The 12,520-nt window shown below is 49.4% G+C and overlaps 1 protein-coding gene across 1 annotated transcript in view; it reads right to left on the reverse strand.

The window, feature by feature from the left end:
- LGR6 (leucine rich repeat containing G protein-coupled receptor 6) overlaps positions 1-12,520 on the reverse strand; it is a 148,600-nt gene that overhangs the window by 65,456 nt on the left and 70,624 nt on the right. The window contains exon 4 of the mRNA XM_009948094.2: positions 6,525-6,596. Coding sequence (XP_009946396.2) covers positions 6,525-6,596 — 72 coding nt within the window. The remainder of the gene's footprint in view (positions 1-6,524; positions 6,597-12,520) is intronic.

Below are 12,520 nucleotides of genomic sequence, written 5' to 3' on the forward strand. Positions count from 1 at the left end.
AATGGGTGTCCTAGACCTACGAATGCCCTTGAAATAGAGTTATGTTGAATGACTGGAAACCTACACCCGGTTTGCCAGTCTTCCCAGCACCTCTGTTAGAGTTTGCAGAAGGAAGCCCTGTTAGTGCGTTTGAAATATTATTTGCCAAAACTCAGGACTATGCATTCCCTAGTTAGAAAAGGTATGGGGGAATCAAAAGGGCAATGGGAACATCCTCTTGGAGAGGATCCACGGGGGAACACCCTGACCCTTACATCTCACCTAAACTTACCTGAATCTAAAGTCATTTTTTTGGCATGCTGTCTGTCCTGTGAAGGACTGGAACTTCAGTAACTTAGGTTTCCTGAGAGCCAGTATGCCTCATCTAGGTTAGTTAAAATTAGTGCCCTCCTATTGCTGGTTCTTGCACCACAGCACGTCTTTTATGGGTGACATTTTAGTCAGATGAGAAAGGAAAAGCATCTCATCTTTGCCAGACGAGAAGGGAAGAGCAGGGGGAGGCCCACAGAAGGAGAGCAGTGTAAGCATGGTCTTTGTGACACCTGCTCAATGTTTCTCCTTCCTTGTTTCTGGTCTTCTAGAGACAGAAGTGAGAGCAGGACCCAGGCCATGTTAACAGAAAGCTGCTGCTTCCTCTCCCTGAAGGCACAGTCCTTTGTTCAGGCTGACACAAAAAAAGCTGTGTGGGAAGGCATGCAGGGTTCATGTGCAATGCGAGGGGGCTCCAATGTGGAACAAGCCTTCCTGGGGGCAAGGTGCTCTGAGGAGTAGAGTTCATGCCCTGACTGTGCCACTGACTCTGATCTTTCTGGACAGGAGACTCCTACCTCCCTGTGCATCATCCCTCAATAAAAAGAAGGAAATATCTTTCCTTCTGCTCCCTGAGTGACAATTTTTATTGGAGTTTCTTTCTGCCTGGACTTTGATCTCCTTGAGCATGTATGTACAAGTTGGTCTCCTGCTGTTAGAGACTCCCAAACCTGCTGCAAACTTCCTAGCTGGTACCATGGCCTCACAGCATGCATCTTGCAGAGCCTGAGGAGCGTCTGGATGCCTGTACTGCCTGGTACTCTCAGCCAGCAAGCAGAGGGTCTTCAGAACAGGTCTGAACATGCCTCATTCCTGGGACCCCAGCTAGGACCTCAGCAGTGCAGCAAAGGGACCCAGCAGTTCAATTCCAAGTGTTACCAAGGCTTGGGTGCATGTGCCCTATCTCAATGGGCATCGTGTCTGAATGCTCAAAAGGCAAAAGAGCTGCAAAATGCTCGAAAGGCAAGGAGTTTATAAATGATTTTTTTTTTTTTGCTTTCCTGTTTCAGAGACTCCACTGACACATGAGGTTTTTGCTGCTTATTAGCTTTAACTTGATGCTGTGCAGGCAGTAAATACCAAGCTCTCTCTGTCCCGCAGCAGCTAGAAGCATCCCCTTCTGTTCCACTTGTTTGGCTGCCTCATCCCTTTAACTCCCTAGTAAGTCCTCCTGGTAAAGCTATGCTCAAAACAATTGTTCTCAGCTTCCACTTAGTTTGGCTGTTTCTGTTGTAAACCTGAGAAAAGACTTGTGTATTGAGAAGTCTGTTTTTCCTCTCCTGTGTCAGCTTGTCCATAAGAGATACACACTTTCCCTTCAAACCCTGCCTGAATCCCAGAATGACGAACATGGACACCAAAGTGCAAACATCTGAAAGAGCAAGAAAATAACCATCACACAATCCCTTTCTGTCTCGTAGAGCTGTCTGTTCCACCCCACTCCTGTTGGCTCTCATTTTCACCCTCCTTTTTGATTGTCCTGCCGGCTTAGCGTGTGTTGCCAACTTGCAAACCAGATGCTTAATGTTCCACAATGTGCCATACAAATCTGGTAACTCATGAACTGTCATGATGTGCCATAGAGCCACTTCCCCTTCTGAATGGAAAAAAGTAGCCTTTGGGCAACAGGAGTACACTGGGTCTCAAAGAGCACGACCAGTAATGCTTGGAAACCATGCTGTGGGTGACCTATGGATGTTCCAGGCTGGCTAATTTTTTGGCAGTGAATACACAAGAGTCTCATAAACTTGTGGAAAATGACTCAGATATTTGAAAAAGAGGGAAAAAATACCTCTTTAAAGCAGACCTGTACTGAATGCTCTTGGCCTGAGGTTAGTAACTATGTTTGGAGAAATCATGGCAGCACCAGTGAAAACCAAGCAGAGCATCTCAGCTCTGTATCTGCCTTAAGACATATTGACTGTCCAAACTGTGCCACCCCTGTTCTTCAAATCAGGTCTCATCTAGCTTAATGGAACTTTTCCCTGTTTGAACGGAGAGAGAAGGAAAAGGTGTCTAGAGAAGAGCATCTCTAAACATGAGCTAGAAAGAGAATTGCAGGGCTCTGCAAGCACTAGCTTCTCCCTTGGGGAAGCAGCATAGGATGGAGACCCCGGAGACCCAGGAAAGCAGGTCATGCTTTCACCAGTGTGGTACAACCTCATGACACACCACGCGTGTCTTCAGAAATGTCCTGATCCACCCAGGGTGTGTCTCACAGTCATGCTGGGCTTAGTTACCAGACATTGTTCTTGGGCCTTCACTGTGCCCAAGGATTCTCTGTTGGACAGTTTCTGTATAAAGGGGAGAAAGTGCAAATCATCTTCTTTTTCTGCACATGCCCTCCACACTTTCAAGTGGCCAAGCTCAAGTGCCCATACTGAAGGCAGGTTTTACTGCAACCTGCTGGTGATCTGCAGTCAGGGTCTTTCTGAGAGGGCCCTTCTGCCCATCCTTTAACCAGGTATTTCAGACAGGGAAGAAGTCTCCATGGTGTGGGACAGTCCTGTAACTTTTGCTTCCAGAGATCGCCCCCCTGGTTTGAAGAGTTGGATCCAGTCTTAGGGGCACATCATGGAAAAGTGATTGTAGGGGACCTGACTGATCCCTTATGGCTTTACCTGGAGTTCTCACAAGCACAGAAAGAACAGGATGGGTGAGGTGGGTTCACTGATGTGAGACTTACAGAAGATACTACTGTTTTGCTGCTTGCTTTTTGTTATGGAAACCTCTCTCCTGGGGCTTTTCATCTTTCACACAGTCTGTCCCAAATACTTTGTCTCTTGGTCACTGGAGGTTACACATACTGATTGTGCCATTGCAGAGTCTTGAATGTGGCAAGTGGAGTCAGGACACCTAGGTCCTACTGCTGACTTTGCTTTTGCCCCAGGGAAGATCACTTTGCTTTCCCATGCTCCTGTCATTCTTGCCAGTGCAGTGCAAGCACTGGCAGTAAGTGAACTCTCTGGAAAGCACTTGAGTGTGCAGCTAGAGGTGACTATGTGCATGTGTTATTATCCTAATGGGGAAAGATCCACACTATCTTGCCCCACAGTTTGCTGTGTTTACCAGTTCCCACTAATTTGTGACTTAGCTGATCCCTTTCCAGTTTCTTTGATCAGATGAGAGGTGACGACAAAGATCCACACCGACTGCAGCAGGTCCCACCTTCCTGAGCTGGTGAGCAGGATACTTGTCTGGCTCAGGGGGAGAGGTGTTGCCACAGCAGATCTGCCACAAGGGATTGTGATGTTTTCCCAATGCACATCTCTTATTTTCTAATACTCTCTGCTGGTTCTCAAAGTTTGGCCTCCCAAAAAGAATGTTTAATTAAATGGTCATTTGTGTAAGTATGATCCAGAAGCCCTGGGCAGTCTGTGACCATGAGAATGTGTACCCAGGCTCCCTCAGCTGGGGGAGCGCTTTAAGCTCCATCCCATGAAATGCTAATTTTCCCAGCAGGAGCCTTCCTTTGAACTTACTTACTCTCAATGTTCCTCGTGGCTGGCAGGTAAGCTGTGGGTCTGGCTGGTGTAGTTGGGAGCATTGGATGAAGCACTCCGGCAGGACAGAAGTTGTTGCCCCCTTTCCCATCCAGAACCCAGATCTTGTCAGGTTTAACAGTTTTTTTCTGTTTTTTAAGAAAGAGACAGGAGTGGGAGGCCACTGTCTCAGCCCCTCCTGTGCACAGTTTGTGTCTGGGACAGGAATTCAGGTCCAATGAGAGGCTGGAAACGGAACCTGAGCCTCAGGTGGAGCTGGGGAAGGCTCAAAAGAGGTGACCCTGGTCAGGGGGGATGAGGACAGGTTTCCTGAAAATGGATGGTGAGAAGTGAAAGAGCCCAGAGGGACCGGGCATAGGTGCTTGTGCACTTCCGGGAAGAAAGACCTGGCTGACCTACCAGGGATGAGGGGCTGCTCTGAGAGGGGAATAACAACCCAGACAGATTGGGCCAAAATGCCAAGGCTGCTGGGGAAAGTCAGGAGGTGCCTGCTCAATCACCTTGAACTCTGGATGGGTGTGTTCTGGCTGTGGCAGCACATTCTGGGGCAAATGGGACACAACTGGCTACAGCAATCTCTTGTCACTGCTGCTGTGGGTCTTGAAACCAGTCCTAATATGACAGGTGTTAGGCATGTCCTAACCAGACATGCCCTGATACTCAGCCCTCTGATTTTATTCCAAGCCTGGTCTCCTTCAGGTTGTCTGAAGCAGCTTATTTCTTCCTAAAATTTGCTCTTACTGTTCGGTTTCTACAGGAAAAACATGAGATCCTGGCTGGTCTGAGCTCTTCCTGCTCACCCAACTTTGGAGACACTTGGGGGGCCCACACTGGATGAGGTGGCCTCAAAGTACACTAAGAGCAGGTACCTCTGTGTTGATTCAAGATAAGCCATCCTCCCACCCTGAGCCTTAAATGAAGCCCAAAAGTGCTGTGAGCAGCTTCTTGGAGTGTTTTGCATTTCTTGTGTGCCATGTGGTATTTCAGTGGGGGCTATTGGCTGAGGGGATGGAGAGTGTGGACCTCTCAGCACTAGCCAAGGTGGCCATCCATCAGTGGTGTGTGCCTCAGGCCAGGTGGCCCGAGCAGCTGTGGTGCTTGCAGGCAGTTGAACCTTCAGAAGCAAAGGTTGGGTCTGTCCAACCATGGGCTCTCGTGACACTTTCATGGGCGTAGGAGAGACAGGCTGAGGGAGGAAAGGGGTGTTCCTGGGGCAGCCCCATCGCAGTGACCTTCCATGTCACATTTCCCTTGAAAGGGAAGTCACTCGGAAAACAATCTAATCCGCAAATCCTCAGAGTCGAGGGTCTTGACTCTGGCATGGGTGATGATGTCAACATATTTTAGTAACAGCCACAACCATGTGCCAATGATGTTTCAGCAACAAATATTTTGAATCTCTCCTGGCAGAAGGGACATTCATATCCTGCACAGCCAACACCCCCATTGCAAATTAATATTTAAATTAATATTTACAGAATCTCCTACTTGGTGCTGGGAGGCCACAAATGGAGGACTCTGTCTGGTTTTGGGCTGCTCAGTGTAAGAAGGATGAAGAGGAACCAGATGGGTCCAGTGGAGGGCTGGCAACTGAGTCAGGGTGACAGAGAAGTCGCCTCACAAGAAGCAGTGGAAGGAGCTGGGCTGGTTTCACCTAGCAGAGAAGAGGCTAAGAGGAGATCTGCTAGTGACCCACAACGAAAGATGATGGAGCCAAGCCCTTCTGGGTGGTTCCAAGTGATCACACAAAGAGTCATGACCACAAATTGTGCTCCAGGACTTTCAGGTCGGACTTGAGGAAAAGCTTCTTCCCCAGGAAGAGCAGCCCCAGGCCAGGTGACCAGCGAGGGGAGATTCTCCATGCTTGGGGGGTTTAAAGGCTCGGATAGACAAAACTGCAACTGCCACACCTAGTATTGGTGATAGCCCTGCTCCAAGAAGGAGGCTGGCCTGGAGCCCCCCAGAAACCTCTTACAGCCAACATTTCTATGATAAAAAGACACAGTAAAACTAGGACTGAAGTTAAGGATTAGGATTGAGGTTAATTTTTCAGTGGTTCAGCCTGATCCAGAATGCTCTTACAAGCTCCTGCAGTGCTGCTTGCACCAGCTGGGCAATTACCAAACAGACCTTTCCTTCCCTTCAGTGGCAGTACCAGGACCTGACTGCAAGTGTGCCCATACTCAAGAAAACTGCAAATATTTCAGTGACGTGATTTTTAGTGAATACAGTAGCACAAACCTACTGCGGATATAGTGACTTTAAAGTAAAAAAATAAGGCATTTCTACCCTGACATAACTACCCTCTATCTGGGTAAAACAGCCCAACTCACATGTTGACAGACCAGGGTGTCCTCTGTGCTCCCTGGCAGGTCCCTTCCCCACTGTGATCCACAGTGGAGAGGATGGAGCCCCTTCTGGGTGGATATTTTCCAGTGTTCCTTGAAATATGCATTGGCTCTGGTGCCCTTTTCATCACCATGCACACATGGGGAGCTGTAATTTCAACATCCTTTACCAAGACAGTGTTCCTTCCTTGAAAACTGCCCTCCCCTCCCTTCTATGCTAAGTGACAGTAATCTTTGCTTTAATTAGAAAAGAAAAGGAAGAAGGGACAGAACATCCTTAACAAAGGAACTAATGACTCAAATGTTGGAAAGCCCAGGCCCCCAAGGGACTATGCAGCTTGCAGCATTGATTTTAATGACTTACAGAGATTGGAGGTTTGGAAGATCTCTCAGTGCCTCTGCAGGGATGCGACTCATCTGATTATTCTGCAACATCCTATAATTAGAAAAAAGAAAACTTTGTTAAAAAAAAAAAAAAGCCTGACACAAAATGGACGATGTTGCTGCTTATTTCTGAAGCTGCCCTGGACTCCTGTTGAAAAGCTAGAGGGGCTGTAAAACACCATGTTAGTCACCCAGGGCTCTGAGGCAAGCTTGCAGGCTGCCAGCGGGTGAACTGCCGTCTAGGGTGGCCCAGGATCCTTCAGCAGAGTGTCCCAGAGGTGAGTTTGGTGCTGCAATGGAGGATCCACTGGGACGATGTGACCATAAAGGGGTCTCTCCACTGCACATATGCGTCTGTTAGTCCAGAGTAATACCAGTGCTTCCAGCTGAGTTGTTCCGTATTTATGCTTGTGTATTTATCATTCTCCCAGTGTGTGTCAGTGGTGGTTACCTCTGCAGGGCCTATGCAAACTAGCCTGTGGACAGGTTTCTTATTCAACTTGTAGGACAGTTGCAAACACAATGGATGGGGAGCCACTCCGCAGCTGTTTGCTAAGGGGCTTCACAGCATTGGTACATTTTGCAGCAATAACTGGAGCCGTTGTGGAAAAAAACCCCAATCAGACCAGGGGCTTCAGAAAGAGCAGATGACTGGAGCTGTTGGGCTGGATGGGCAAGACCCAGGAGGACTTCTCAGAAATGGAAGTGAGCATAGAGCATGGAGAAGGGCTGTGGATACTGAGGTAACCACACAAGTGACTGGAGAGGAGGAGACACTGTGTGGCAGTCTCCTGCTCCAGAGGTAGGTGTCTGACAAACTTTAGCCATTCAGGCAGGGATCCTCAGGTGTATTGCTGACCTGGTCAGCCGCTATCCTCTCTCACTGACCTCCTGGAGCACCACACATGTGAGTTTACTGGTTTTATCATCTCTGCAGCTCTGGAAAGGCTAAGTTTTTTACTCTGGACCAGCCTCTGTCCTGAACCTACTTGTTCCTTCCAGAATTGGGACATCACAGGCACATGCTCCTCTGGATAAGAGAGACATCCCAGCGTGGTAGCTGGGCTGGAGAAAATGCCTAAAACAAGGAATGTTTTACGTATCTGAGGTTTCTATTTCCAAAACCTTCAAGAAGTGGTAGGAGATGACATGAAAAGGGAAATGATGCTTAGGGGGCTGTCATAATTACTACCAGTGTCAAAGGGACAGAGCACGGCCTTAGTAGTGAGGGGCAGCCCAAAGAAGAGTGCTGATGCAAACAAGAAACTTTCCCACTGCTGTGACTACTAGCTTTACTGCAGAGGATTCAGAGGTCTGTCATGAAACAGAAGTTGAAAAAAGACAATTGTAGAGACAATCTTCCGAAAAGGGAAGCTGTAGGCCACACAACTCTTACATTTCTGGAAGAAAATAGGGACTCACAGTTAAATTATTTGTATTAACGCTCAGCATTATTGCTAAGGATCCATATCATAGCTAGGAAAGGAAGGCTGTTACCTCTGCTGACAACACAGGGCTGCACAAGCCACCTTTCACGTACGAGTAGGGGTGCAGAGATTGGCTAGTGTGGGAGAGCGGCTGGAAAATGCAGGACACTGCAGGGAGACCAAGAGGAAGGCTCTACCGATGGATAGGGATAACCGGCTGCACAAATACAGCTGGGCACAGGCTTGCAGACCTGCCAAAACTGTCCGGGGCTGGTGGGATCCCAGGAGACCTGAAGCAAGACAAACTTGCTCTTGGGAGAGTGCAGAGACCCTGTGGGAGTGGCTACATGGGGGTATGAGGAGTAGGGCACCAGCGGTGATCCTTCTGCTCCTCTGCACGCTGGGCAAGCTTTGGCCAGGACACACTGCTCCATCTGGGTCCTGCCCTGCAGGACACAGGGCAGTGGGAGAGCAGCCAGAGGACAACAGGCAGAAGGATGAAGAAATGCCAGATCCTCATCGGTGAGGAAACTAGAATAAAATTACAGGGGTGGTAGAGGAATGTAATTGGGATAATTTGGTCCAGAAGAGAAAAACTCAGGAGGCAGCATGGGAATGTCAGGCACAGAGAGGTGCAGGGTGCTCAGACACACTCTTGACTGATGGGGAATGGCAGGGCTGGGCGTGTTTGACGTGGCTGCCTCTGCCCATGCCCTCCTCCTGCATCTCCCACAGAAAGATGGTCCATGGGCAGCATAAGTGGCCCTTGGTGTCCATGTGCACACAAGGGGCAATCCCAGCCTTAAACACTTTGGCAGTCTCAGATCCCTGTTCCATCAACTCCTCATTTTCCTCTAATCACTCTGTCGTACCCCACTCCCACCACCTTGCCATGCTCAAAGTGCTTCCTCTCTTCACCTTCCCAGGTGATCGTCTCACTGCCTGCTCTGCATGGACAGAGGCCAAGTGCAGGGACCACAGAGCACCACGAGCTTCCTCGCCGATGCACCCGGAGCCCATTCCCACAGGGTGCATGCTGCAAGGCTGGTGGGACCCCTCTTGAGAGGGGTTGTGAGGTGGTGGGAACTGTGCCCTGGCAAGTCCCTGATCATCGGCCCTGGATCTCCTTCCATGCTTGTGAAAGAGAAATGTGATCAATCCCATGAGTGCTCTCCACAGCCCACTGGGACGGGAAATCTCATCCAGGTGGACAACTGTCACATAAGAACCAACACAACTTCTGGGGCTCGGGGTCCTGCATATGGATTTGTTTCAGTAGCCGAGGTGTGCTGGGGTGATATGACACTGGGTCCTGCAGCCCAGTGGAGAAGTACAACAATTCAGGTCTTCTAAATCAAGAAGATGTGCAGCTCGATAGAGAGTGATGTAGAGTGGGGCTTTAGGAAGCGCTATTGGGGTTTTGGTGGGACATCCATTGGATGTCAGTGGCTCTACGAAGTCTGAGCTCAGTGTTCATAGTTGATCAGTGGAAGTACCTGGAGTCGATATTAAAGAAAAACCCATTGTCATACTACTGCTGGATCCTGCTGCCTCCTATCTATTACAAAGCCCTTCTCCAACAGTAACACAGAGACTTTCCAGACCACCATCAGCATGGAGTGGTTCCATAACAAAGCCATTCTGGTGCAGACAAATGATATTTAAGGAAGATGCTTCAGACACCTCTGAAACCACTGAGTGCTGGACAGTGCTATTTTTCACAACAGGGCAGCTAGAGAAGTTTTTGGATGCTGGGACCGGGACAAGAAGCACTGCTTCTTCAAAAGGCATGTAATTACTCTAGTAACTCATCATCAGAGCATCATACAGAGAGCCCAAAAAATAGTTCCATACAGGGTCAGGTAATTTTCTAGGGACAGATCCACCCTGGTATTAAACAAGAAGTTCTTCATTCAGCCTCAAGGTCAGGAAAGCCCCAGATCTGCTCACTGGGAGCTCAGGTTTTAGCAGGAAAAGACATGACACATTTATCACTGGATGTCCCAGGACAGCTTTTCTTACAGTCTGATCTTAAGGACAACCCCCATCAGGCCCCTGGTCCCTGCAGTCGGTCCTTACATCTTACGTTAAACCATTCTTGCATATGCTTTTTTAATTTTTTTTTTCATAACAGGCCCTTTCAACAACTACATATAGCATGATTTTGGCAAGAGCTCAAATAATTGTACCAAAACCTGGGAGATGGTGTGAAGGAGGTCCCTACATACTAGCAAAAGAACATCTTGCAGTGGCATCTGGTTCCTGGGGCTGCTCTCTACTGGAGTGCCCAGGCACTACTACAAAAGGAGGATGGAAAAATTGTTCAGAGGACAGCAGGGCACCTGGAGAGCTGGGACAGGGTCACAGAGTCCCTCTCTGTGTAATTGTTGCCATTTCACCTTTTGGGATGCTGGTCTTGTATAAGATGGAGGAGGACAATGTTGTGGCTCACTGAGGAGAGCACCTGCAGCAGGAGTCCTGGGCTCTAGGCCAGCTCCAAGGATGGCTGGTATGTTCTGCATTAAGGGATCACTGCATGACTTATGTGAATAGCATGGCACAGAGGGAACAGCTCTGCAAACCAATTGCCTCCTGACTTCATGTCCCTGAAAGCCTTGGGAGTGCCCTGTCCCCTGCCTGCGTTCATACTCCCCCAGGAAAGGAAGCTGAGCTCCAGGGTGTGCATGGAGGATGGCGCAGGGATCCGCATCCGGGTCCTCAGTATGCTGCAGGGTGACTGACTGAAGTGCAGATGTGGTCTGTGAAGCTGGACCTCAGTCCACAAGATCACAGCAACCCTGAGATCCCAGGTCATGCTCGCCTCGGCATTTTTCCATCAGCATCTATCTTTGCTCCTGCCTCTCCACCAGCTCCTGGCTCCAGTCCAAACAAAATTCCTGGACTTCATTAGCTTTCTTACTGCAAGCTGCTGCTTCACAGCAGCTTGGAGACGACCTTAGTCAGAGCTTGATTTCTTGCACCCATGGAGCAATCTCACCACCTACTCAGCCTTGTGCCCACTCTGGTTGGTACAGTTTCTCAACTGCTGTGTGCAATTTTCTGTCTTCAAGCAGCTTTATCAATGAGTAAAGTCCTAAAGGACTGCACTTGTTGATGAGTCACTATCAAATACAGCACCAGGCCTTCTGGGCAAGCTGCAGACATTAATGAACATGACAAAGACTATTCAGGCCAGCAAGTGCTTAAAACCAGGTCTGGATAGTGCACTGTCACCTTGGATTGGCACTGTTCAGGTGACCATACTGGAGCTTGCAGACACTGGCAGACATGGAAACACAACCTGCTATCCACAGCAGTCTGACTAGAACCAGCATAAATCACAACTCTTCAAGAAGTAGGAGGATTGTTTGTTGGCAGAGACCACGCCTGAAAGACCAGAAAAATGCTGGGATCAGGTCCCATCACACCAGGATCCTTGCACAAGACAGTCTCAGCAGACTTCCAGCCCTCAGAGGTACAGGTCTGTGCATGATAAAATGTCCCCATCTTGGGAGGCTGAAGTGACTCAGCCAGCACAGTCAAAGGGCTGTTATTGCTTGAGGCAACTGTGCCTGGAGCCTGTGCACAGGGATTAAAGACATTCCAACCTCTGCATGTTCCTCTTCCCTCCCCATGGGAGCGTCTTGTGGATGTGCCACACCATTCCCTTTGTTTTAAAGCCATTTCTGTTCTACACAGACTCAGGGTTGTCAGAGAGGTAGGGTCTGTCTGGGGATTCCTGAAGTGTCCCAAGCCATCTGCAAACCTGCCATCCTGGGGCAACATGGCTTTTTTGGTGATGTTTTTTGATGTGTGTCCACAAGCCAGGCTAGTCACTGCCTGTCCTTGACCACATGAGATGCTGCTATTGCAGCTCAGTCGAGGGAAGAGTAGGAGCGACCAGTGAGGGTGGCCATTGGGTAGGGTCCATCAGGCCAGGAGATGTGGCATGTGCAGAGCAAGACCACTCCTGCCAGGCTCAGTCCAGCCTACCTGTTGATGGGGACCAGCCATGGGCAGTGTGTGGGTGGGAGTGTCTTCGGGCAGCACTGGGTCAACAAGCATGTGCAGGCAGGTGTTGGGCAGCACTCACGCCACTGTCTGTGCAGGCAGACTGTGGGCAGCACTGGGTCTGCAAGCAAATGCAGACTGGTTGAGGCTTGTTGAGGAATGGAGCAGTGGGGTGGGCCACCCCAGCTGGCTGCTGCGGGTGCAGGGTCTGCAGCCAAGAGGATGCACCCAGGCATTTTGCCCTCCACATTTTGGGGTGAGGCAGGCTCAGGTTGTGGTTGTACTTGGAGTCTTTCCCTTTGGAGTTTGGTGTGGGATTCCTTCTTGGCTAGTAAGTGCTGCTGCTGCTGCGGCATGTTCAGCCTGGAAAGTAAGAGGCCTGGCAATCCTGCTTGTGTGGCAGAGCATTTGGTGAGGGATACATATGTGAGGGTGGGATGTGGTGTGAAGCTGTGGCAGCACAAGTTCAGCCACATGGCCAGCTGGAATGGATGCTTCCTGGCTGATGGAGCTCCAGCTAGGGCACTTGGAGGTGAGG

Source organism: Leptosomus discolor, chromosome 21 (genome assembly GCF_034619465.1).
Source record: "Leptosomus discolor isolate bLepDis1 chromosome 21, bLepDis1.hap2, whole genome shotgun sequence".
NCBI classification, from domain to species: Eukaryota; Metazoa; Chordata; class Aves; order Leptosomiformes; family Leptosomidae; genus Leptosomus; species Leptosomus discolor.